This window comes from Mauremys reevesii, unplaced genomic scaffold (assembly GCF_016161935.1).
Source record: "Mauremys reevesii isolate NIE-2019 unplaced genomic scaffold, ASM1616193v1 Contig5, whole genome shotgun sequence".
NCBI classification, from domain to species: domain Eukaryota; kingdom Metazoa; phylum Chordata; order Testudines; family Geoemydidae; genus Mauremys; species Mauremys reevesii.
In genome coordinates, this window is record NW_024100862.1 from 444,457 (window position 1) to 466,933 (window position 22,477).

Genomic DNA, 22,477 nt, shown 5'->3' on the forward strand with positions numbered 1-22,477 from the left:
AAGTTATACTGGAGACAAGCACAAGTCCAAGTAATATTATGCATTAACTGCCTATTCCTATAAGTGCACATATAAAAGGTAAATAGTATTGAAAATAGTCACAAGCACGTGCAACGCTACTATTACTGATTGCCCAGCAACTTTACATGTATTGTAACCACCCCCAACAAATACAATTCTGTACGTAATAATACAGTGATTAACTATATTTTACTAACCTTAACCCACCTCTAACCTTATATAACAACTTATCAACTTTGATTAACTTTTATGATAAACTTGATGGTAACTTATCCTGAAGACAGGCTCAGCGACTTGTAAAGCTATTGTGGTTTATAAACTACTAGCTTCACCAGTGAAGGGCCTAAATCCCCATCGTGTAGAGGTCAATCATAGGAGTTTATTACACACAGTGCTGGCGGAGTGTCACCTTGCTTGTTAGGCTCAGAGACAGTGTCAATCAATTGATTACAATAGAATACATAGATTTTCCATGGGTGGGGAAAAGTGACGGGGTAGGCAGTTCCACACCCCAGGATAGATTTTGCAGCAAGACAAGATAAGCACATTGGCAAGTGATTAACAGGTTACATAATGTCTCTGCCCATGGTCTCAAGTTAGCAAGTTAACATTTAATTAATACTTTGATAAAATGTTATTGGTATAAAATATATTTGTTGAATTCTGATTTGGGGTCCATAGGAATGGAGCAACTCCTTTGATTGTCCAACAGGTACATTCCTAGGGGTTAAAGCAAAGAAACAGTGCAAGTGTATGGCAATAAAGATTGTTTTGTGTGTCTAAAGGCAAGGCATTGGTCCCTGGGAGGGAGGTGGAAGGATGCCATATCTTATACTGACATGTGCCAACTTTTCATAAACTCAAGGCTGGATCTGTCAGAAGAATGTCTCCCTACAGAAGAGACTAACACAATAGGAACAGAGATTCTTTGTTCAATCTGCAACTCTGAATAAGACACAATGATTTAGTTCTTAGCTCCAACACCTGGCAATTTGCTGACCAGGCCTATCTTAGCAAGAAAGGCTTTCTGTTTACCCAGCTTTCTCTTAGCTGATCACGATTTGCTAGGCCTCTGGTCCCTTGATCATACTCTGGACTTTGGGTCTGGAAAAGAGCCGGCACAATACGTAGACCAGGTTGTTATACAAAATGCACATGGATTTGAACCCTTCACATACAGTAATGGCAAAGTTCTTGGTTCAGGCTTGTAGCAGTGATGGAATAAACTGCAGGTTCAAATCAAGTCTCTGGAGTCCATCCACAGCTGGGATGGGTCATTCAGTCCTTTGTTCAGAGCTTCAGTTTGTAGCAAAGTCCCTCCAGAGGTATGAAGCAGGACTGAAGACAGGATGGAGATGAGGCATCAACCTTTTATAGTATCTTGCCATGTGGTCTTTGCTTTCTTTGTCCCAAGGACACTCTATCCAGCAGGTGGCATAGAAAAACCTTAGAGTTCTGTCCATAGGCAGGTCCCTGCATACCTTGCTGAGTCATGAGGCATATCTGCCTTTTCTCAATGGGTCGATTGTATAGCTGATGGTCCTTAATGGGCCATCAAGCAGGCTAGGCAGAGCTGAAACCAACTTGTCTGGAGTGTTCCCCAGAAACATAGCAGAGGTTTGAAATACAGGCAGCATAGAACCAATATTAAAAAAAATAAAATATAAGATTAGGGTGGGAAAGGACCTCAGAAGGCCATCCAACCCCCTCCTCAAAGCAGGACCAATCCCCAGATAGATTTTTACCCCAGTTCCCTAAATGGCCCCCTCAAGGATTAACCTCACAACCATGGTATTAGGAGGCCAATGCTCAAACCACTGAGCTATCCCTCCCCATCATAACTACAAAAATGATACACATCTAGAGATAGCATCATTATAATCAGGCAGTCAGAACCTCTCCATAGACTCCTTACACGACAACCTTTCTACAATATTGGCTGCAAATATAGAACAGTGGTCGCAACGGTGATCTATACAGTTACAGATTATGTCAATAACGTCACAGGAGGTGACACGGCATCAGTGAGACTGATACTGGAATACTGCCTCCAGTTTTAGTGTCCTCGTTTGAAAAAGATGTTTTGAAAGTGGAGCTGGGGCAGCAAAGAGCCACCAAATGTTCTGAGGGCTGGAGAAAAATGCCTTCCAGTGAGCTATTGTTATCAGGAGGCCTGTGATATGCAGGAGGTCAGATTAGATGCTCTAATGGTCTCTTCTGGCCATAAAGTCGACTAATTTCTAAAAAAGTGAGTGTAGCATTGGGAGCAGAGTCTGATGTTTTACTGTCTAGCCAGCTCCTTGAGTGGGGTGAGCCACAGGGAGTAGATCAAACCTCCAAAGTGCCTGGCCAGGGGCAGGACATTAGCACAGCAAGGGAGGCGTGTGGCAGTGACATCACAAAGGCCTTTTGCAGGACCTCAGACTATTGGTCAAAGGTGGTAGGGAGGTGGTGACCTCACAGAGAGATGCTGACATCAGCCAGGCAGGGCAGGGGTGAGGGGCCAGGGAAACCTCAGAGACCCCTGTGGCTTTGCCTCAGCAAGTTTCCTTCTCCAGGTCTCTCTTTGAGAATTGAGAGAGTATTTGGGTTCACGTACGTGAGTGCCAGGAGGAACCTCTTTCGAGTTTTCTCCTTCCCTTTTAGTGATTTTACTAGAAAACAGATGTCCCTGTTTAGAAGGTAAGAGCCTCCTCCAAGTTTGAAACCTGTTCAGTCTGATCCATCTGGTGACAGTTGAATTCTAGGCATGGAAACATGATCTTAAGGAGGCAGAATTTTATTGTGCACCTGGGATTTTATCCCTTAGAATCACTGGGGACATTAGGGTTTGTCCTTTTTGTTTCACCTTTTCCTCCCTCCCTCCCTCCCTCCTTTCTCTTAGTCTCTTGCTTCTTTTGTCCTTTCTCCTGTTCCCCTCCCAACACCAGGGCACACTGGAGCCGCACTGCTGGGACTCTCTCTCTCTCCTGCCTTTCCCAGACTATTAAGCCTGGCCCTGGTCCAACTTCCCTTAAGTGCCGTGTGGGCAGGAGGAAGCACATGGCAGCTGCAGATACAAAGACCAAATTGTGGGCATCAGGTGAAGCAGCAAGAAACACAACCATCAGGTCAACCCGCAGGAATCTCTCACCAGACAAATTCTAGTGCCCCAACCTATAGCAGCCAGCCTGGTGAATCAGCCAGACGAAAGCCCTAGCTCTAGCGGGCATCAATCACCCAGCAGGAAGGAGAAAACTCAGCCTGGTGCACCTAGGAACAAGGAAATCAAGCACATTGAGCTCCAAGGCTTTACAGCAAACCAGCACAGCACCAGGAGGTCCCCATGGGATTTGAACTCAGATGGCAGGAGTCAGAGTCCTGAGGACTGAATCATTACACCCTGGGACCTGCCCCTACTATCATTTCAGGACTCCCGTGACCCTCATCTGGTTGGTTTGCAAGCTGCACTTATTGCTTCCCTCCAGCTCCTTCCTCTCTCGGGACTCTCTCTCCTCCTGCGTCTCTGCTCCTCCCCTAGACATTGAACCCAGCCCTTGCTGCTGCCAACACCAACTGGCAGAAGGGCCTATAAGCCCCCTGCCTGAGGGGAGGCCAATGCAAGTGGTTTGCTTCCTTCCCCATGGCTCTTACTCAGATTCTATGGACGTTCACCTGTGGCTGGGGTATGAATTTGTGGGCACAGCATTGTGCAGTGGGCTTCCAAGACAGCCTGTAATTCAGCCTGGGGTTTGCAGCTGGGCCTTGGCCAGGAGGCAATTTTCTCTCCGCACAGCAGATGGGGTATACACTGGGACCAGCTCCTGCCTCTTTTTTGTGAACTGGTTCCCCATGAGGACACATCAGAGATCACTGCAATCTACCTAGGGAACAACTACGTGGAAATATTCTCCAGGCCCCAGCTGATTTGGAAAGTTAAACATGACATTGCACAACATAGAACTATGGGGCCAGGTCCCATAGAAAACAAACAGGAGCAGGGAAAGAGAGCACAGAGAAGAGAAGGCTTAAGAAAACTGCCTGCTGCTTGGCAGGGTTCTGTTTGCTTTCAATTAATGGAATGAAGATTGCTTTCAAACCAAAACTATTATTTTATTAAAAAGCAACCACCAGAGGAGAAACAAACAAAAAAGAAAAACACATCAGCACTGTTGGGGATGGCGGAAGGGAGGGTCCCATGAGGTGAGGTCCAGGTATCATATCCAACCTTATCCTTCGGAGTACAGTGCAGCAGGTACTGTACTTCAGCAGGAATAAACTGCAGCGGGACGAGTGTGGTGTGCAGTGGGTACTGGGAGGCCACGGGGATGGACTGTGATGGGGCAGGAGTGGAATGCAGTGGGTACAGACTGGAGCCAGGAGGTTGATAAGAGTGTGTTGGCGGTGTCAGAGGGGTGTATGGGAAAGAATTTTGCGACAGCGGCGGCAGGGGAGGGCGGGCACGGAGCCATTTGGTTTGCAGTGCTAGTAGCACCTGGACCGTGTCTGCTTGGCAGTCCATAATGTATAAGAGCCGCTACATGGCTTCGTTCTGGTGCACCGCGTTCTCCTTTCAGTCCCACTTCTCGCTGTCCCGCCACTCCTTCAGTTCTTGTCTTTCGGCCATGGAGTGCCTCATGACATCATGCAGAAAGTTCTCTTTAGTTCTTCATGGCCGCTTTCTAATTCTGAACAGCCGTTCAGCTGCCAATAACAAAGTGGTAGGCTGGGCTCCCAAGGGCATATCTGTGAAGCCAAAATGCAACGTTACAGAAGCAGTGTTGTTTGCAACACACAGACCATTGTTGCAGTGATTTAAAACACAGCCACTATGCACATACCTGTCACTAACTAGCTGTCCCCAGCCAAGCACACATGAGCCACAAGACCCCCAAATGGTAACAGCAGGGGCAGGGGAAATCACTGTCCAGGACCATATTTTACAGTGGGCACATAGCTCTAGGGGAGAGACAGCACTGTAGGGAGGGGGCCTTATAATCATTTGTGTGCCCATATTTTCCACAGGCTGTTTTCATTATGGAAGATATCTCGCTGCTGAGGGTGAGCCGGGAATCAAAGGAGGGTATTCTCCAAGACTGCGGTGTCCGCCCTGGCTTTTATGCGGCTCGCTTGTGTGCAGCAATGGTCTCCGCTCCCCATCCCCTCAGTGACGCCAGAGTGGCATAGGAAAATTACCCTTAATGGGACAAGAAACAAAGCAACTCTGCCAAAGATCCTGCAGCAGCAGATTGCCCAGTATCTCCATGAGAGTTTCATGGAGATCTCTGGGGCAGATTCCCGTGAAGTGAGGGAGTCAATCAACACCCTGGTCCACTGCTCAGAGTAGGCATATGGTGGTACGCACATCATACAGACACAAGCCTGCTTTCTGCAACCCTCCTGCCCCCAACAACTCGCTTCAGTGATTCCCCAGATCAAAGCCACTTACCAAGGGCCTCCTCTCCTGTTTGTACTTCGCCAAGCTCCGACAGCTATGACTGGCTAACCTCCTCTGGAGTAGATAAGAACTCCGGGCTGCATGCATCTCTGACCTCCGAGTCGTCCTCTGCCTCTGGGTCCACATCCTCCAAGATTTACTCCTCCTGGCTCGGTCCACTCTCGACTGGAATGTGAGCCACTGAAATACTCACAGTGGCCTTACCAGTGGAGGTGGGGTCACCATGGAGTATTGCGTCCAGCTCTTTGTAGAAATGGGAGCTTGTGGGTGCAGCACTGGAGTGGCGTTTTGCCTCCCACACCTTGTGGTAGGTGTTCCGCAGCTCCTTCACTTTGACCCTACACTGCAGTGTGTCCTGGTCATGGCCCCTTTCTCTCAGACATCGTGAAATCTGTCTGTAGGTATCATAATTCCTATGGCTGGAGCACAGCTGAGACTGGACAGGCTCCTCTCCCCAAATGCTGATAAGGTTCAGCAGCTCAGCATTGCTCCTAGTGGTGTATTGCCTGGTGCATGGAGCAGGCATGGTCACCTCGAAAGATGCGCTGAGACCACTGCATGTGTCACCGAGCAAACAGGAAGGGGATTTTCAAAATTCCCAAGTAATTTAAGGGGCAGGGTTCATGGTTGGTCACCTGAGGGCAGTGCAGTAGAGTTCAAACTGATGACCAGAGAAACAAGAACAGGGATTTTGGGACACCTCCTGGAGGCCAATCACAGCACTGTAATCCACCAGGGTGTCTACACTGGCACTGCGGCACTGTAGCCCTGGCACAGAAAGATGTACAACTCTCATCGGGGTGTTTTTTTTGTTTTTACAGACCTACAACTGCGTTGTTTCTGCGCACTAAGTGGCTTGACAGTGCATACACCTCAGAAGTTACACGACAGAAAGCTGCTTTTCTGAGCAGAAACGTGCCAGTGTAGACAAGGCTGTAGATGGCTTACATAAGAACCCAAGACTGATCATACTGGGTCAGACCAATGGTTCATCTAGCCCAGTGTGGTGCCTGAGAGCGACCAGTGCCAGATGCATCAGAGGGAATTAACAGAATAGGCTTGTTGACCTGCAGGGTGAGGGTCTTTCACTGTTATCTTTAACTTCATTGTTGTCGATTCCTACTTATCCTATTTTCCCATACCTCCCCCGAGGTCTCTGGGCAAATCAGGAGTGAACTACTCCTTTGATACAGTCCCAATCCAGCTGAATTGAGGCAGACTTTGGGCCAATGTCAGTTTGGAAAAGGCTTGCTTAACCGAGCAGGTTTCTCAAAGTATCTGTTGCTGTGAACTGCATGTAGTGTGGATGTGTGAACCCCAAAGATATCAAACATGAAAGAATCACAAGGCCAGTTCTGAGGAGGTTTCCTCACAGAAGTTGGGAGATAGACCTGTCCTCGCTTACAAACAGTCCCCAACCTGAAGCAAATACTCAGTAGCAACCACACACCACACAACAAAAACACTAACCCAGAAACCTATCCTTGCAACAAAACCCGATGCCAACTCTTTCCACAAATCTATTCCAGTGACACCATCATAGGAGCTAATCACATCAGCCACGCCATCAGGGGCTCGTTCACCTGCACATCTACCAATATGACATATGCCACCGTGTGCCAGCAATGCCCCTCTGCCATGTACATTGGCAAAACAGCAATGCCCCTCTGCCATGTATATTGGCCAAACCGGACAGTCTCTATGCAAAAGAATAAATGGACACAAATCTGACATCAGGAATCATAACATTCAAAAACCAGAAGAACACTTTACCCTCTCTGGTCACTCAGTAACAGACTTAAAGGTGGCAATTTTGCAACAGAAAAGCTTCAAAAACAGACTCCAACGAGAAACTGCTGAACTTGAATTAATATGCAAACTAGATACCATTAATTTAGGTTTGAACAGAGACTGGGAATGGCTGAGTCATTACACAGATTGAATCTATTTCCCCATGTTAAGTATCCTCACACCTGTTGTCAACTGTCTGCAATGGCCCACCTTGATTATCACCACAGAAGTGTTTTTTTTCTCCTGCTGATTATAGCTCATCTTAATTAATTAGCCTCTTAGAGTGGATATGGCTACTTCCACCTTTTCATGTTCTGTATGTATATATATCTCCTCGCTATATGTTCCATTCTATGCATCTGAAGAAGTGAGCTGTAAAAATTTGTTAGTCTCTAACGTGCCACAAGCACTCCTGTTCTTAGAGCCAGGCCTGAGGGTTAAACAGCTGTGCTCAAAAGGAAAAGGGGGCTCAGCACCTATAAAAATAACTGGTTGCAAAAAACAAAACAATAATTAAATTAAAAAACCAAATAAAAAAAACAACCCAGAAAAGCTTCCATCACCATTTTAGATTTTGACATCTCCTGCCTGGTGTGACATCTTTGCTTTGCAAACAAGAGACCTGGGGAATTCTGTAGCTGTTACCTTCTAACTGGGTAAAAGGTTACACATCTTGTCTCGAGTAATTTTCCTCCTAACAGAAGATTTATTTGAAAATTGATCAAAATTAATTCCATTTTAAATAGAAATAATTACAGTCTATACTGGGTCTCTATTCTCATACATGCTATTTCTCTCACCTATTCCCCCACTCTAATTCCTTTGGAGTGAGGTTTTAATTTCAGGATTAGTCACCATTTTCTAGATAGCAGGAGGGGGCAGGGAGAGATCTAAAAGAAAACCCGAATTATACTGTAACACTGAAAGTTATCACAGAATCAGTCTCTTAAATTACACTAATTCATGTTTAATTTCATTGGTGCTGGTACCAACTTATTCAAAGATTACAGAAGATAAACCTATAGGGCAGTTTTCTCTTAATTCCCATTTCCACCCAGTAAGCTCTGTGTGAAGTCACATTCTACAATAACCTAGGAGCCTTCCATTTCTGTGAGTTCATTTCTCCCTGGGTCTTCTCCCATGAGTGTGGGTGGAAGGGTTCTCACACTACATGGGAAGGTTGCATCATGAGAAAAACCACCTGTGCTCTATTTTCACACTTTTTAATCTTTCAGAGTAGCAGTAGGTGGAGAAGTGATACAAATGTATAAGACTCAAGAGCAAAACTAAGACACGAAACCACAGAGTCAGGACTCAGCATTCATGTATCCTGCAGTCTGAACTTGGAATCCCATACATTCCCTTGTTGGGATATTTTAGGGTTAAGTATAAGAATATGCTGCTAATGTGCTCACATGGTATTAGTGGACAAAGGAATATGTAGGCAATATTCTCGTTTCTAATATATAAGTTGCAAATTTTTCAGTATTTCTTTGTTTAAAATGTAAGTTGCCAGATTCTTCCCTTCTCTGTTGCTCATAAAGATTAATAAAGATGCGGCTGCAGAAAAATGCCCTTTGTGTAGAAGAAAGTAAAAGGAATGTTATCTTCCCCTCCCTCCCTTTCCCAGCTACATGAACCAGCCTGGGCTTAGGGCTTCTTCCTCTGCATCCCTTGAGAACTGTTCACAGCCCCTTCCTCCCTCACCTGGGAACTGAGGAGAAAGATTTATGGCAACAAATTGTTGCAAAGAAATGTATTTTCAAGGTAAAAGTATGTGTAATGCTATGAGCAATAGATAGAGGTGGGTTTATACTAACAGTGAGTGTTTCTATTACTTAATAAGGAGTTTTGGGGTGTTGTAATGAATGTAGGCGTGTACATACTAACCTAAAAAAAAGGGTGCTGAACTAATTCAGTGCTTACTGGACAACTGGGTCCAGGGGAACAAGTACTGCAACGCCTCTGGGTCAGCCTGCTCCTTCCTCTAACAACCCCCATTGGCAACCCTCATTTGTCCAGCATGGAAGTGCTTCTTGTCCAACAAGGCAGCCAGATTGGGACCCATAGGCATGCAATGGCTCTGAAGGAATCAGCTGTTTCTCTCTGTGCTTCATCTAACTTTGGAGCCAAATGGTTTTTCCCAATTTCATCATGGCATCTTTTAGGAATGTGATCAATGCCACTTAACTAGGGAGCAGGATTCGAAAAATAGTTTACCTGGGCCACAGGTCACCATAGCTTCCATATCTGGGGTGAAAATCAACCACTAAGTACCTGCAATTTCTACTTGAGTCCTTATCAAATATTTGACCTTAAGTATAAAATTACTACAAGTCTCTGGCATAGAATTCTTCACCAACCACACAACATAGCAGTAGCGACAGTGAAGTATAACTCCCCCAAATATGCCCTTTGATTTCTTTAATCTGGTACCACAGATTTAAATTAGGGACTAAATTCAGGTATGTCTTAGAATCCCTGCAAGACAACAAATGTCAGGTATCTATTAAAAATAGGTATCTTTCTGCAGCTATATCACAGTCAACACAGATTCCATTTTCTACACATTTGCAGCATCTCCTACAGTGAGCTGAACAGAAATGTCACTTCCATTTTTCCCATCTCTACCTAGATAGGGATTGCATTTCCCAAATAATAGGCAACATGCAGCTGATTAGGAAGGAGATATCTTCAGGAGCAACCTCCTGCAGGGCCTGGGCCACAACTGCTTTGGAAGCCCAATGCATGGGTATTTTGCTGAGTTACATGTCATTTACTAGGGAATCCTCTTCCCAGCCTTTTAGAAAAAATATTGACCTAACCAATTGAACAAACGGGGGGTTGGGATGGTGATGAGGAATAAGGGAATCCCTCTGACTTACCCTAACTACGTCTGTTGTTACAGCAGGTGAAATGACATTTTTCCCTATCCCTGCCCTGTTCCTGCTCTTTGTTATAGTTCAATATATTTTAAGTGAGAAAAATAGTAGCAAAAATATCTGCTCCCCAGCACAACCTGAAGCAACATCAGAGCAACTGGGAATGAAACAATTTGTTCCCCAAGGGAGAACTTGATGACTAACACTTGCTTTGAAATGGAGGAACAGTATAACCGTGATGCTCAGGGTTTGTTTAGACTAGGAAAAGTGATGGAGTTTAGGTCAGGTCAAGGGGAGAGCTAATGCCAACCACTGCACCTGGGCTGCATCTGCTCTACAACTTTTTACATCAAGATCACTAACTTGAGCAGCCAACACCATGTACAGCCCTAGTGGATGGAAGGCACAGGTACTTTTTGCCTCAGTGTACCTTGTTGGGATCAAATCTCTCTCTCCCCCACCTGGAGGTGATGAACATTCCTGGCTGGAGGGACACACACTCCTACGACTCAAAAGGAAAGGACTTGATAGAAAAGACCACAGGACTGACCCCAAAGAAGGTGAGCTGCAAAAGGCAGAAGCAGGCAACTTATCAGGCGGAGCTGAGAGACCACGGTGAAGACGGTGCAAAAATCATTATGTGGAAATTAGCAAATGTGATTTTTTTTTCCATTTTTTGGCCAGCCCTAGTCAAGGGATTTATTACAATTCTCTATCATGTGGATTTTCTGATGTCTAATAAGGCTTGAGCGCTGACTGAAGCTTTTCCCACACTCAGAGCATGTGAAAGGTTTCTCTCCCATGTGGATTCTCCTATGTGAGACAACGTTTGAACTGTGCTTGAAGCTCTTCCCACACTCAGCGCACGTGTATGGTGTACGGGTGTCTCCCCTGTGTGGATTCGCTGATGTGTGATAAGGTTGGAGCTTTGATTGAAGCTTTTCCCACACTCAGTGCATGTGTAGGGCTTCTCCCCAGTGTGGATTCTCTGATGTCTGATGAGGTGTGAGTTCCGACTAAAGCTTTTCCCACACTCTGAGCATGTATAAGGCTTCTCCCCGGTGTGGATTCTCTGATGTGTGATCAGGGCAGAGATGTGACTGACGCTTTCCCCACACTCAGAACATGTGTAGGGCATCTCTCCTGTGTGGATTCTCTCATGTCTGAAAAGGTGTGAGCTGCAACTGAAGCTTTTTCCGCACTCAGAGCACATGTACGGTGTCTGCCCGGTGTGGATTCTACGATGTGTGATAAAGTTGGAGCTCCGATTGAAGCTTTTCCCACACTCAGAACATGTGTAGGGCTTCTTCCCTGTGTGGATTCTCTGATGTGTGATCAAGGCAGAGATGTGACTGACGTTTTCCCCACTCTCAGAGCATGTGTACGGTCTCTCTCCTGTGTGGATTCTACGATGTGTGATAAGGTTGGAGCTCTGATTGAAGCTTTTCCCACACTCAGTGCATCTGTAGGGCTTCTCCCCAGTGTGGATTCTCTGATGTCTGATAAGGTGTGAGTTCCGACTAAAGCTTTTCCCACACACAGTGCACGTATAAGGCTTCTCCCCGGTGTGGATTCTCTGATGTGTGATCAGGGCAGAGATGTGACTGACGCTTTTCCCGCACTCAGAACATGTGTAGGGCATCTCTCCTGTGTGGATTCTATGATGTGAGATCAGAGCAGAGCTCTGATTGAAGCTTTTCCCACACTCAGAGCACGTGTAGGGCATCTCCCTTGTGTGGATTCTCTCATGTCTGAAAAGGTGTGAGCTGCAACTGAAGCTTTTCCCGCACTCAGAGCACGTGTATGGTGTCTGCCCTGTGTGGATTCTACGATGTGTGATAAGGTTGGAGCGCCGATTAAAGCTTTTCCCACACTCAGTGCATCTGTAGGGCTTCTCCCCAGTGTGGATTCTCTGATGTCTGATAAGGTGTGAGTTCCGACTAAAGCTTTTCCCACACGCAGTGCACGTATAAGGCTTCTCCCCGGTGTGGATTCTCTGATGTGTGATCAGGGCAGAGATGTGACTGACGCTTTTCCCGCACTCAGAACATGTGTAGGGCATCTCTCCTGTGTGGATTCTACGATGTGAGATCAGAGCAGAGCTCTGATTGAAGCTTTTCCCACACTCAGAGCACGTGTAGGGCATCTCCCCTGTGTGGATTCTCTCATGTCTGAAAAGGTGTGAGCTGCAACGGAAGCTTTTCCCGCACTCAGAGCACGTGTACGGTGTCTGCCTGGTGTGGATTCTACGATGTGTGATAAGGTTGGAGCTCCGATTGAAGCTTTTTCCACACTCAGTGCATCTGTAGGGCTTCTCCCCAGTGTGGATTCTCTGATGTCTGATAAGGTGTGAGTTCCGACTAAAGCTTTTCCCACACGCAGTGCATGTATAAGGCTTCTCCCCGGTGTGGATTCTCTGATGTGTGATCAGGGCAGAGATGTGACTGACGCTTTTCCCGCACTCAGAACATGTGTAGGGCATCTCTCCTGTGTGGATTCTATGATGTGAGATCAGAGCAGAGCTCTGATTGAAGCTTTTCCCACACTCAGAGCACGTGTAGGGCATCTCCCTTGTGTGGATTCTCTCATGTCTGAAAAGGTGTGAGCTGCAACTGAAGCTTTTCCCGCACTCAGAGCACGTGTACGGTGTCTGCCCTGTGTGGATTCTACGATGTGTGATAAGGTTGGAGCGCCGATTGAAGCTTTTCCCACACTCAGTGCATCTGTAGGGCTTCTCCCCAGTGTGGATTCTCTGATGTCTGATTAGGTGTGAGTTCCGACTAAAGCTTTTCCCGCACTCTGAGCATGTGTAGGGCTTCTCCCCGCTGTGGATTCTCTGATGTGTGATCAGGGCAGAGATGTGACTGACGCTTTTCCCACCCTCAGAGCACGTGTACGGTCTCTCTCCTGTGTGGATTCTACGATGTGTGATAAGGTTGGAGCTCTGATTGAAGCTTTTCCCACACACAGTGCATCTGTAGGGCTTCTCCCCAGTGTGGATTCTCTGATGTCTGATTAGGTGTGAGTTCCGACTAAAGCTTTTCCCGCACTCTGAGCATGTGTAGGGCTTCTCCCCGGTGTGGATTCTCTGATGTGTGATCAGGGCAGAGATGTGACTGACGCTTTTCCCGCACTCAGAGCATGTGTAGGGCGTCTCCCCTGTGCACTCAGAGCATCCATAATGTTTCTCGCCCACGTGGATTCTCCGATGTGTGATAAGGTGTGAGCGCTGACTAAAGCTTTTCCCGCACTCATGGCATATGTAGTGTGTCTCTTCCAAGTTGATTCCATCGTGTGGTATAAGGTCTGAGTGGCTACTAAAGTTTTCCTCTGGCCTCTCCTCAGACTCACAGACTTTTGCTTTTTCTTGGAGTGCACAACTCCCGGAAACGTTCCCTTTCGATCTTCCTGATAACGTTCCATGTTTTCCTACTTGCTCAGCTTCTTCCTGATGGGGTTTCTCCTCCTCATTCTGACTCACCATCCCATCACCTGATGGGAGACAGAGTGAATCCAGACATAGGTCACTACCTGCACCGGAAAGGAAGGAAATTTCAGAGAGAGGAATGGACAAAGGGATGAACAAACCAAAACGTGTGTGGGAGAGATCAAACCTATCGAGAGCTGATTTTCCCCAAACCCTTCCACAGATGAGAGAGAAATGGATCAGTTTTGGTCCGCATCTCACCGGACCTCTCAGGGGAAAGCGAGATCAGGAAGGGACCTGCTGCCAATTGTCAGTCAGAATAGGAGGGAAGCCATGAGTGACATCTGCAATAATGATTCCACATCTACAGGGAACAATCCTGAACTTGGAGACCTCACAGGGTCTTTGTAGGGGATCCCAAATGTTTCCTGCATTCCCAAACAGTTTTTGAGTTGGTTTAACCAATTCCTCACCTATGCAGGCAGCTCTCCAGAGCACTTCTTTCTCAGAGACCTGGAGGTCCGGGACCCATGGCTCTTCCCCTCGTTCCAGCTGTGAGATCACATCAGGTTTGGTAACTGGAAACCCTACTCCAGGCAAAGAAAACAAGGGAGGTCAGTGGAATTTGTGGGATACTTGTCACCAAGAATATTCCATGTTTTATCCCCAGCTTTTAAGCAGTAACATCCCAAGGCCAGCCTCCTTGGCTCAAAGTGCCAGGAGAGTTATTATTATGAATCATATTCATTACCTTAGTGCCTAAGGACCAACTAACACTGGGTCCCCATTGTGCTAGGCAAAGTACAAATGAGAATAGTAGCAGGGCCATGCCCTGAAGAATTTACAATCTAAATAGACAAGACAGACACAGAATGGGAGAAGGGATATAACCCACTGTTAGAATATCGATATTCAGACCTGCCTGTAAAGCCTATTATTTAAGAACTTAGATGTATTTTTATCACTTAGCTAGTTACAGAGTTATAAAAACAAAATCAAAATCACAGTCCACCTGTGTGTGACGTTATTAATATAATCTGGGACCATATAGAACATGGTTGCAACAAAGGTCCTGTAGTGGCACCAAATCTTATGTAAAGGGGGTCATATAAAGTGTCTAAGACCAGGTTATGGGTTGCTGGTTATGATTATACTGTCTGTGTGCATGTGTCATTTTGTAGTTAAAGTTATGACTATTGGCTCTGTACTGTCTGTACTTCAAACTTATGATGTGCTTTTGGAAGACATCCCAGACAAGTTGGTATTAGCTCTGCCTTGCCTGCTTGATGGCCCATTAAGGATCATCAGCTACACAACTGACCCATTGAGAAAAGGCAGATACGCCTTGTAACTCAGCAAAATATGCAGGGACTTGCCCATGTGACTCCAGACTCCATTTTGCTGTAATTTTCCACAGTAAGAACAAAGAAGTGGAAAAGCCTATAAAAGGCTGATGCCTCATCTCCATCTTGTCTTCAATCCTGCTTCTTACCTCTGGAAGGACCTTGCTACAAACTGAAGCTCTGAACAAAGGACTGATGACCCATCCCAGCATGGGATGTACTCCAGAGACTTGATTTGAATCTGCAGTTTACTCCATCACTGCTACAAGCCTGAACTAAGAACTTTGCCATTATTGTATGTAATTGATTCCATTTAACCAATTCTAGCTCTCATCGCTATCTTTTTCCTTTTATGAATAAACCTTTAGATTTTAGATTCTAAAGGATTGGCAACAGCGTGATTTGTGGGTAAGATCTGATTTGTATATTGACCTGGGTCTGGGGCTTGATTCTTTGGGATCGAGAGAATCGTTTTCTTTTATTGGGGTGTTGGTTTTCATAACCATTCATCCCCAGGACGAGTGGGACTGGTGGTGATACTGGGAGACTGGAGTGTCTAAGGAAATTGCTTGTGTGACTTGTGGTTAGCCAGTGGGGTGAAACCAAAGTCCTCTTAGTCTGGCTGGTTTGGTTTGCCTTAGAGGTGGAAAAACCCCAGCCTTGGGCTGTAACTGCCCTGTTTAAGCAATTGGTCCTGAATTGGTATCTCAGTTGGGTCCCGCCAGAACCGCATTATCACAGTTGCGTAGTCGTGCTAGGATCCACAGAACCAGGTCAATTAAGCTTTGGGTCAGAACCCCATGCTATCCAAATTTGAAATTTGGGATTGAGAGTTTGGTTGGTTAAAGATCAGTGACCATGAGCCAGAAAGCATCAGCAAAAGCAATGAAACTGCAAGCCCTGATGGACAGTTTGAACATGAGCAAAAACTGGCAGAAAGTCGAATGAAAGAGAAGCAAGCCTTGGCCCAGCTAAAAAAAGAGGCTGCTAAGAGAAAGAATGAAAGAAAGAAAGAATGAGGCTGAGAAGAGAAAGAAAGAAGCTGCTAAGAGAGAAGAAAAAGCACGTAAGGGGCGTCTGGAGCTTCTGGCTGCTGAGAAGGAGACGGCCAGACTCCAGCTCGAAGTCAAAAAATCAAGGGAAGAACAGCAAAAATTGTATCCTCTTGAAAGTCCAGTTTGTAACAATGTTGGTATGTTGTATAACTCTGAGCAGTTGTCTGGGTGTAACCAAAAGTACCCCAACACTGCCACCTTTTATGTAAATGCTGTTACTGTGTGTTCAGTAGAGGGTGGCCCCATAAATTGTGCCAGTGCTATGTCTGGGAGTAGTAATGGAAAATTCATAGAGTGTGTGAAAGTCAATGGTAAAAGCTGTTTAGGGCAAATTATGGCTTCTAGCATCACTCTTGTTAAAGCAGATCTTGTCAAAGAGGAAGATTATTTACCAAATCAGAGTGTGAATGTTCTAGTCCTCTATGAGTTTACCCTACGTGTGCCTTTAGCGAGAATCCACCTTGAATGGAATGGTGCTAAGCATGAAGTTATAGCTGGGTAAGGAAGTTATTGCTAAAGATCTTTTGACTGGGGAAAATGTTAAAGCTTTGTTCAGTTCAGGTAGCCAGTTACAGGACAGAAATGATCTCAAACCTGTGTCTGTTGTGGGCAATGATTTGCCTGAGGAGGGTTGCTCCAAAGGTGTGTCTGTGAATGGAATTTCTGAATGTCTATCTAATGTCTCAGAAGTGAATCTGGAATTAGATCAAGCACAGAAAGATCTCATTGGTCAAGAAAATGTTTCTCAGGAGCAGACTAAAGTAGATGGTCAGGTAAAAGCCCTAACAGAGGAAGGAAAGGGTAAATCTGTAATGGGTGATAAATTGGTAGCTAGTACAGCTTGTAAAAGTAAACCTAAAATGGGTAACTGTAATTTGCTGGAAGTAGCTCAATGTAGTAAAAAAAGCAGCAGCTTATCCGTTGGGACTGGCAATGTGCCTGGTAGGGAAAGTTTGGAGGAGCCTAGGCAGCCTTGTGAGCTGATGGCTTTGTCTAGTCAGCAGTTTGGGAAGACAAGGATAGTGGAAAATGAGTGTCCCTATCCCTTACCTGTTTCCTGTGTGGAGAAATGTGACAATGAAGGAAAGGTGCCTGTGTCTGTCAGGGGTATTGACTTGCCTATGGAGGAAGCTACCTCGGTCTCCAAGCAGTTGTCTGTGAACAGCCCAGTGTGCTTGGACAAGGGAAATGAGATCCCAAGCTGTTTGTCTGGTGAAGGAGAATGTGTCTCCAGCTCTTCTTTGTCTGTGGAGCAGACAGAAGGTACCTTTCAGCCTGTGAGGGTTGAGAATAGTGCAGTTGTCGCAGAGTTGGTTGTGGATACAGCTAAAGCCCAGAAAGGAAATGGTCCTAAGTTTGTGTCTGCTGGGGAGAATGGCACTGTAACTAGGTTGCATCCAGTTAGTGTCGTAGCAAAATCCCAGAGACCAGACAAGTCTAGTGCTTGTAGTTTGCCAGTTGCTAATGCGTGGCTGGAAAAGGGTGCAGCAACTCTGTCTGATCAGGGTGATACCCTAGCCAGGGCACAAGGAGAGCATGAAGGCGATTTAATTGTGTTACCTACTGACAGTTAAACAACTTGTAGCAAGAAGGAAAAGATTCCTGAACTTGTTCATGGCCAAGGGAAGGAGAATGCGTCTAACCTGTTATCTAGAAAGTCTATAAGTTTGCCTAAAAAGGGATTGTGTAGAAATCCGCCTGATGGGCCAAAGGTAATTCTGAATGTAAGTGAGGCCCAGAAAGAGTCTGTGGTTGCTCAGGCAAGTGTTCATTTAGAGCAAGCCCTAGCTAAAAAGGGTAAGGGCAAAACTTCTGTGAGGGGTGAATTGCTGCTTAAAGAAGCTCCTGGGAAAATAAATCCTCATGGTAATCTGTGCAAGCAGTTTATTGCAACTGAAGGGTGCAAAAGTAATTTAGTCAAGGAAGTTTCAGTTCCTAACAGCCAGAAATTTTCTGTTGTAAATGGATCCACTGACTTTCCTTTTAAAAGGTCCAGTGAGGGTAGCTTTGAAAAGGTCTCTGATGGAGTAAAAGCTGTTAAGAACCTGCAACTAAGTGGCTGTATTTGGCCAGCTTGTTGGGACAGGAATGTCTCCATGCTGATTCTGTAAGTGAGCAGTCTGTGCTTCAGGGTTTAAGGACAAATTTGGTTACTGGTATTTCAAAGCAAAACAGTTTTATGGCTCAATGCTTGAGGATGCAGGGGAGAGCAAGTAAACTCTCACCCTCAGACTCTTTGTATTTGTGTGGTATCTCTTTAAAACAGAGTCCAGCATGGGAATTGGTAGCAGCTAAGAAGTTAAAAGCTAGTGTCTGTGTTGATGCAAATTGCCTGGCTGGTAGGGAAAAAAAAAGACTTGCTAAATAGCTGTTAGCACAGAGAGCCCACCCAATCAGCCAGTAAATTTGGCTAAGCAAGAGAAATCAGGGTTTGATCCTGCAGGATCAGGAGGAAAAAGAAAACTGAATTTTGCAAAGGGAAGCCACAGGTTAACCCTAAAATGCCAAAACACCAGTGGTATTGAGCCAAAGGTGTGGCATGACAAACATGATTGTAAATGGACACTTGCAATGAATTTGTTGTTACTGCTAATGATGATTTTTGTAACTGATGTGTTGCTATTACCAAAACCTGTAAGAATGCACAATGTGCCTAATCTTTTGTAAAATCCTTTGAACACGTTGAGAGTAATGTATGAAGACATACTTTATGTTAAAAGGCCTTGTTATACTGATGCTTCACAGCTGATGCCTATAAACAGTACTGGTACTTTCCACAGGGGAAAAGACATTCCAGACCTGATGTGCTGTATAAAAAGGGAAACTGAGGCACACTACCATATTGCTTTCATGGCTAAATGCCAAGATTCCTGTACTATGGACAACATTAATATCTACACTGGTTTGATGTTAATTGAGTTCCAAACATCCATACAAGCTCTGGCCAATAAAGTAGCTGTTTTCTTTAGCTCTTGGCAAGATCACGGGAAACATACAGGAACCATGCTGCAAAAGCTAACCAAGTTATACCTTAAGTTTTTAAAGAAATTCAATCATGTTATTGAACATGACTTTAAACAACCATTTCTGTAATACACTGGCATGGCTTCTAACCCAATGCTAACTGTAGTGAGACAGACCCAAGGATGGGGAGCTTTTGGGATGCAGTCAGTGACGTTTGTGTCATCCCCTCCTGCATCAATTTTGCGTTGGGGGTGTGACGTTAATATAATCTGGGACCATACAGAACATGGTTGCAACAAAGGTCCTGTAGTGGCACCAAATCTTACATAAAGGGGGTCATATAAAGTGTCTAAGACCAGGTTATGGGTTGCTGGTTATGATTATGCTGTCTGTGTGCATGTGTCATTTTGTAGTTAAAGTTATGAGTATTGGCTCTGTACTGTCTGTATTTCAAACTTATGCTGTGCTTCTGGAAGACATCCCAGACAAGTTGGTGTTAGCTCTGCCTAGCCTGCTTGATGGCCCATTAAGGACCACCAGCTACACAACTGATCCATTGAGAGAAGGCAGATACGCCTTGTAACTCAGCAAAATATGCAGGTACTTGTCCATGTAACTCCAGACTCCATTTTGCTGTAATTTTCCACAGTAAGAACAAAGAAGTGTTCTTACACCTGGAAAAGCCTATAAAAGGCTGATGCCTCATCTCCATCTTGCATCAATCCTGCTTCTTACCTCTGGAGGGACTTTGCTACAAACTGAAGCTCGGCACAAAGGACTGATGACCAATCCCAGCGGGGGATGTTCTCCAGAGACTTGATTTGAACCTGCAGTTTACTCCATCACCGCTACAAGCCTGAACTAAGAACTTTGCCATTATTGTATGTAATTGATTCCATTTAACCAATTCTAGCTCTCATCGCTATCTTTTTCCTTTTATGAATAAACCTTTAGATTTTAGATTCTAAAGGATTGGCAACAGCGTGATTTGTGGGTAAGACCTGATTTGTATATTGACCTGGGTTTGGGGCTTGATTCTTTGGGATCGAGAGAACCGTATTGGGGCGTTGGTTTTCATAACCATTCATCCCCAGGACAAGTGGGACTGGTGGTGATACTGGGAGACTGGAGTGTCTAAGGAAATTGCTTGTGTGACTTGTGGTTAGCCAGTGGAGTGAAACCAAAGTCCTTTTTGACTGGCTGGTTTGGTTTGCCTTAGAGGTGGAAAAACCCCAGCCTTGGGCTGTAACTGCCCTGTTTAAGCAATTGGTCCTGAATTGGCACCTCAGTTGGGTCCCGCCAGAACCGCATTATCACACTGTGTGTGGGCCTTCTCTCACTAGGATAGTCTGAGGCCTTGTTCTTAGGTTAAGGCCTTTGGCTAAGCAGCAGGGGCAGCCATAAGCTGGGAAGTGAAGGGTCACATCTTAACATCCCAGTCATATGAAATAAGGTGGTATTGGGGTGTTAGGAATATGATGATGTTTGGATAGTGCCCATCACCACCAGATAAAGAAACAGATCTTAAGATGGTTAAAGAAAACTTAGGCCTGGTCTACACTACGCGTTTAAACCGATTTTAGGAGCGTTAAACCGATTTAACGCCACACCCGTCCACACTAATAGGCCCTTTAGATCGATATAAAGGGTTCTTTAAACCGGTTTCTGTACTCCTCCCCAACGAGAGGAGTAGCACTAATATCAGTATTACCATATCGGATTAGGGTTAGTGTGGCCGCAAATCGACGGTATTGGCCTCCGGGCGGTATTCCACAGTGCACCACTGTGACCGCTCTGGACAGCAATCAGAACTCGGATGCAGTGGCCAGGTAGACAGAAAAAGCCCCGCAAACTTTTGAATATCATTTCCTGCTTGCCCAGCATGAAGCTCCGATCAGCACAAGTGGCGATGCAGTCCCAAATCCAAAAAGAGCTCCAGCATGGACCGTACGGATGTGATCGCTGTATGGGCAGACAAATCTGTTCTATCAGAGCTCCGTTACAGAAGACGAAATTCCAAAGCATTTTTAAAAAATCTTCAGACAGAGGCCACAGCAGGGACTCAGCACACTGCTGCATGAGAAGCGTAACGGAAAGCCAAAGAATCAAATGGATGCTCATGGAGGGAGGGGGGACTGAGGACTCCAGCTATCCCACTGTTTCTGCAGTCTCCGAAAAGCATTTGCATTCTTGGCTGAGCTCCCAATGCCTGTAGGGTCAAACACATTGTCCGGGGTGGTTCAGGGCATAGCTCGTCAATTTACACCCCCTCCCCACGCCCAGAAGGAAAAGGGAAAAAAATAATCTCTTGACTCTTTTAAATGTCACCCTATGTCTACTGAATGCTGCTGGTAGACGCGATGCTGCGGCAGTGAACTGTAGCATCCTCCCCCCCACCTTGGTGGCTGATGGTACAATATGACTGATATCCATCGTCATCATCAGCCTTGTAGCAGATGGTGCAGTGCAGAAGGACTGGTATCCGTCCTCATCATCAGCCCATGAGTGCTCCTGGCTGGCCTCCCGGTCATTCCCAGTAGATGGTACAGAATGGCTGGTAACCATCTTCATCACAGCAACAGGGGGCTGAGCTCCATCAGCCCCCACCCTTCATGTGTAAAGAAAAGATTCTGTACTGTCTGGACTATCATAGCAGCTGGAGGCTGCCTTCCCCTCATTTTATCTCACTAACAAGTCACTGTTTCTTATTCCTGCATTCTTTATTACTTCAGCACACAAATGGGGGGACACTGCAGGAAGGCTGGGGGAGGAGGGAAGCAACAGGTGGGGTTGTTGCAAGGGCACCCCCTGTGAATGGCATGCAGCTCATCATTTCTGCAGGATTTGACACGGAGCAGCTGTGGTCTCTGGTTCTCTGATACACTGGTTCTCTAGTACACTTGCCCCATATTCTAGGCAGGACTGATTCTATTTTTAGATACCATAAAGGAGGGATTAACTCGGGGAGTCATTCCCATTTTTGTCTTTTGCGCCCCCGGCCGATCTCAGCCAGGGGCACCCATGACAGCAGCAGACAGTACAGTACAGAAGGACTGGTAACCGTCATCTCATTGCCAATTTACAATGGCATGGTAGACGGTACAATATGACTGGTAACCATCTCTGCTATCATGCAAAAGCAAACGAATGCTGCTGTGTAGCGCTGATGAATCGCCTCTGTCAGCGGCATCTAGTACACATACGGTGACAGTGACAAAAGGCAAAACAGGCTCCATGGTTGCCATGCTAATGGCGTCTGCCAGGGCAATCCAGGGAAAAAGGGCGCAAAATGATTGTCTGCTGTTGCTTTCCCAGAGGAAGGAGTGACTGACGACATTTACCCAGAACCACCCGCGACAATGATTTTTGCCCCATCAGGCACTGGGATCTCAACCCAGAATTCCAAGGGGCGGGGGAAACTGTGGGAACTATGGGATAGCTACGGAATAGCTACCCACAGTGCAACGCTCCAGAAATCGATGCTAGCCTCGGACTGTGGATGCACACCACCAAATTAATGTGCTTAGTGTGGCCGCGTGCACTCGACTCTATACAAT

The 22,477-nt window shown here is 45.8% G+C and overlaps 1 protein-coding gene across 1 annotated transcript; it reads right to left on the reverse strand.

Moving 5' to 3' along the window:
* Positions 1-10,692: 10,692 nt before the first annotated feature.
* LOC120394308 (zinc finger protein 850-like) lies at positions 10,693-13,602 on the reverse strand. The gene is made up of 3 exons (XM_039518566.1): positions 13,565-13,602; positions 11,545-13,142; positions 10,693-11,208 (listed from the first exon to the last, which is right to left on the reverse strand). Exons 1-3 carry the CDS (start codon positions 13,600-13,602, stop codon positions 10,847-10,849), a joined length of 1,998 nt encoding a protein of 665 aa, XP_039374500.1. The 3' UTR covers positions 10,693-10,846.
* Positions 13,603-22,477: the final 8,875 nt, after the last annotated feature.

Bases quoted from the DNA above. Each gene is read 5' to 3' on its own strand.
- LOC120394308 (XM_039518566.1), bottom strand. From the start codon at position 13,602: ATGAGGAGGAGAAACCCCATCAGGAAGAAGCTGAGCAA. The intron at 13,143-13,564 runs GTAGGAAAACAT...ACACCTAATCAG, and splicing joins ATCAGGAAGAAGCTGAGCAA to ACATCAGAGAATCCACACTG. The intron at 11,209-11,544 runs ATCGTAGAATCC...CCCTGATCACAC, and splicing joins GAGCTCCAACCTTATCACAC to ATCAGAGAATCCACACCGGG.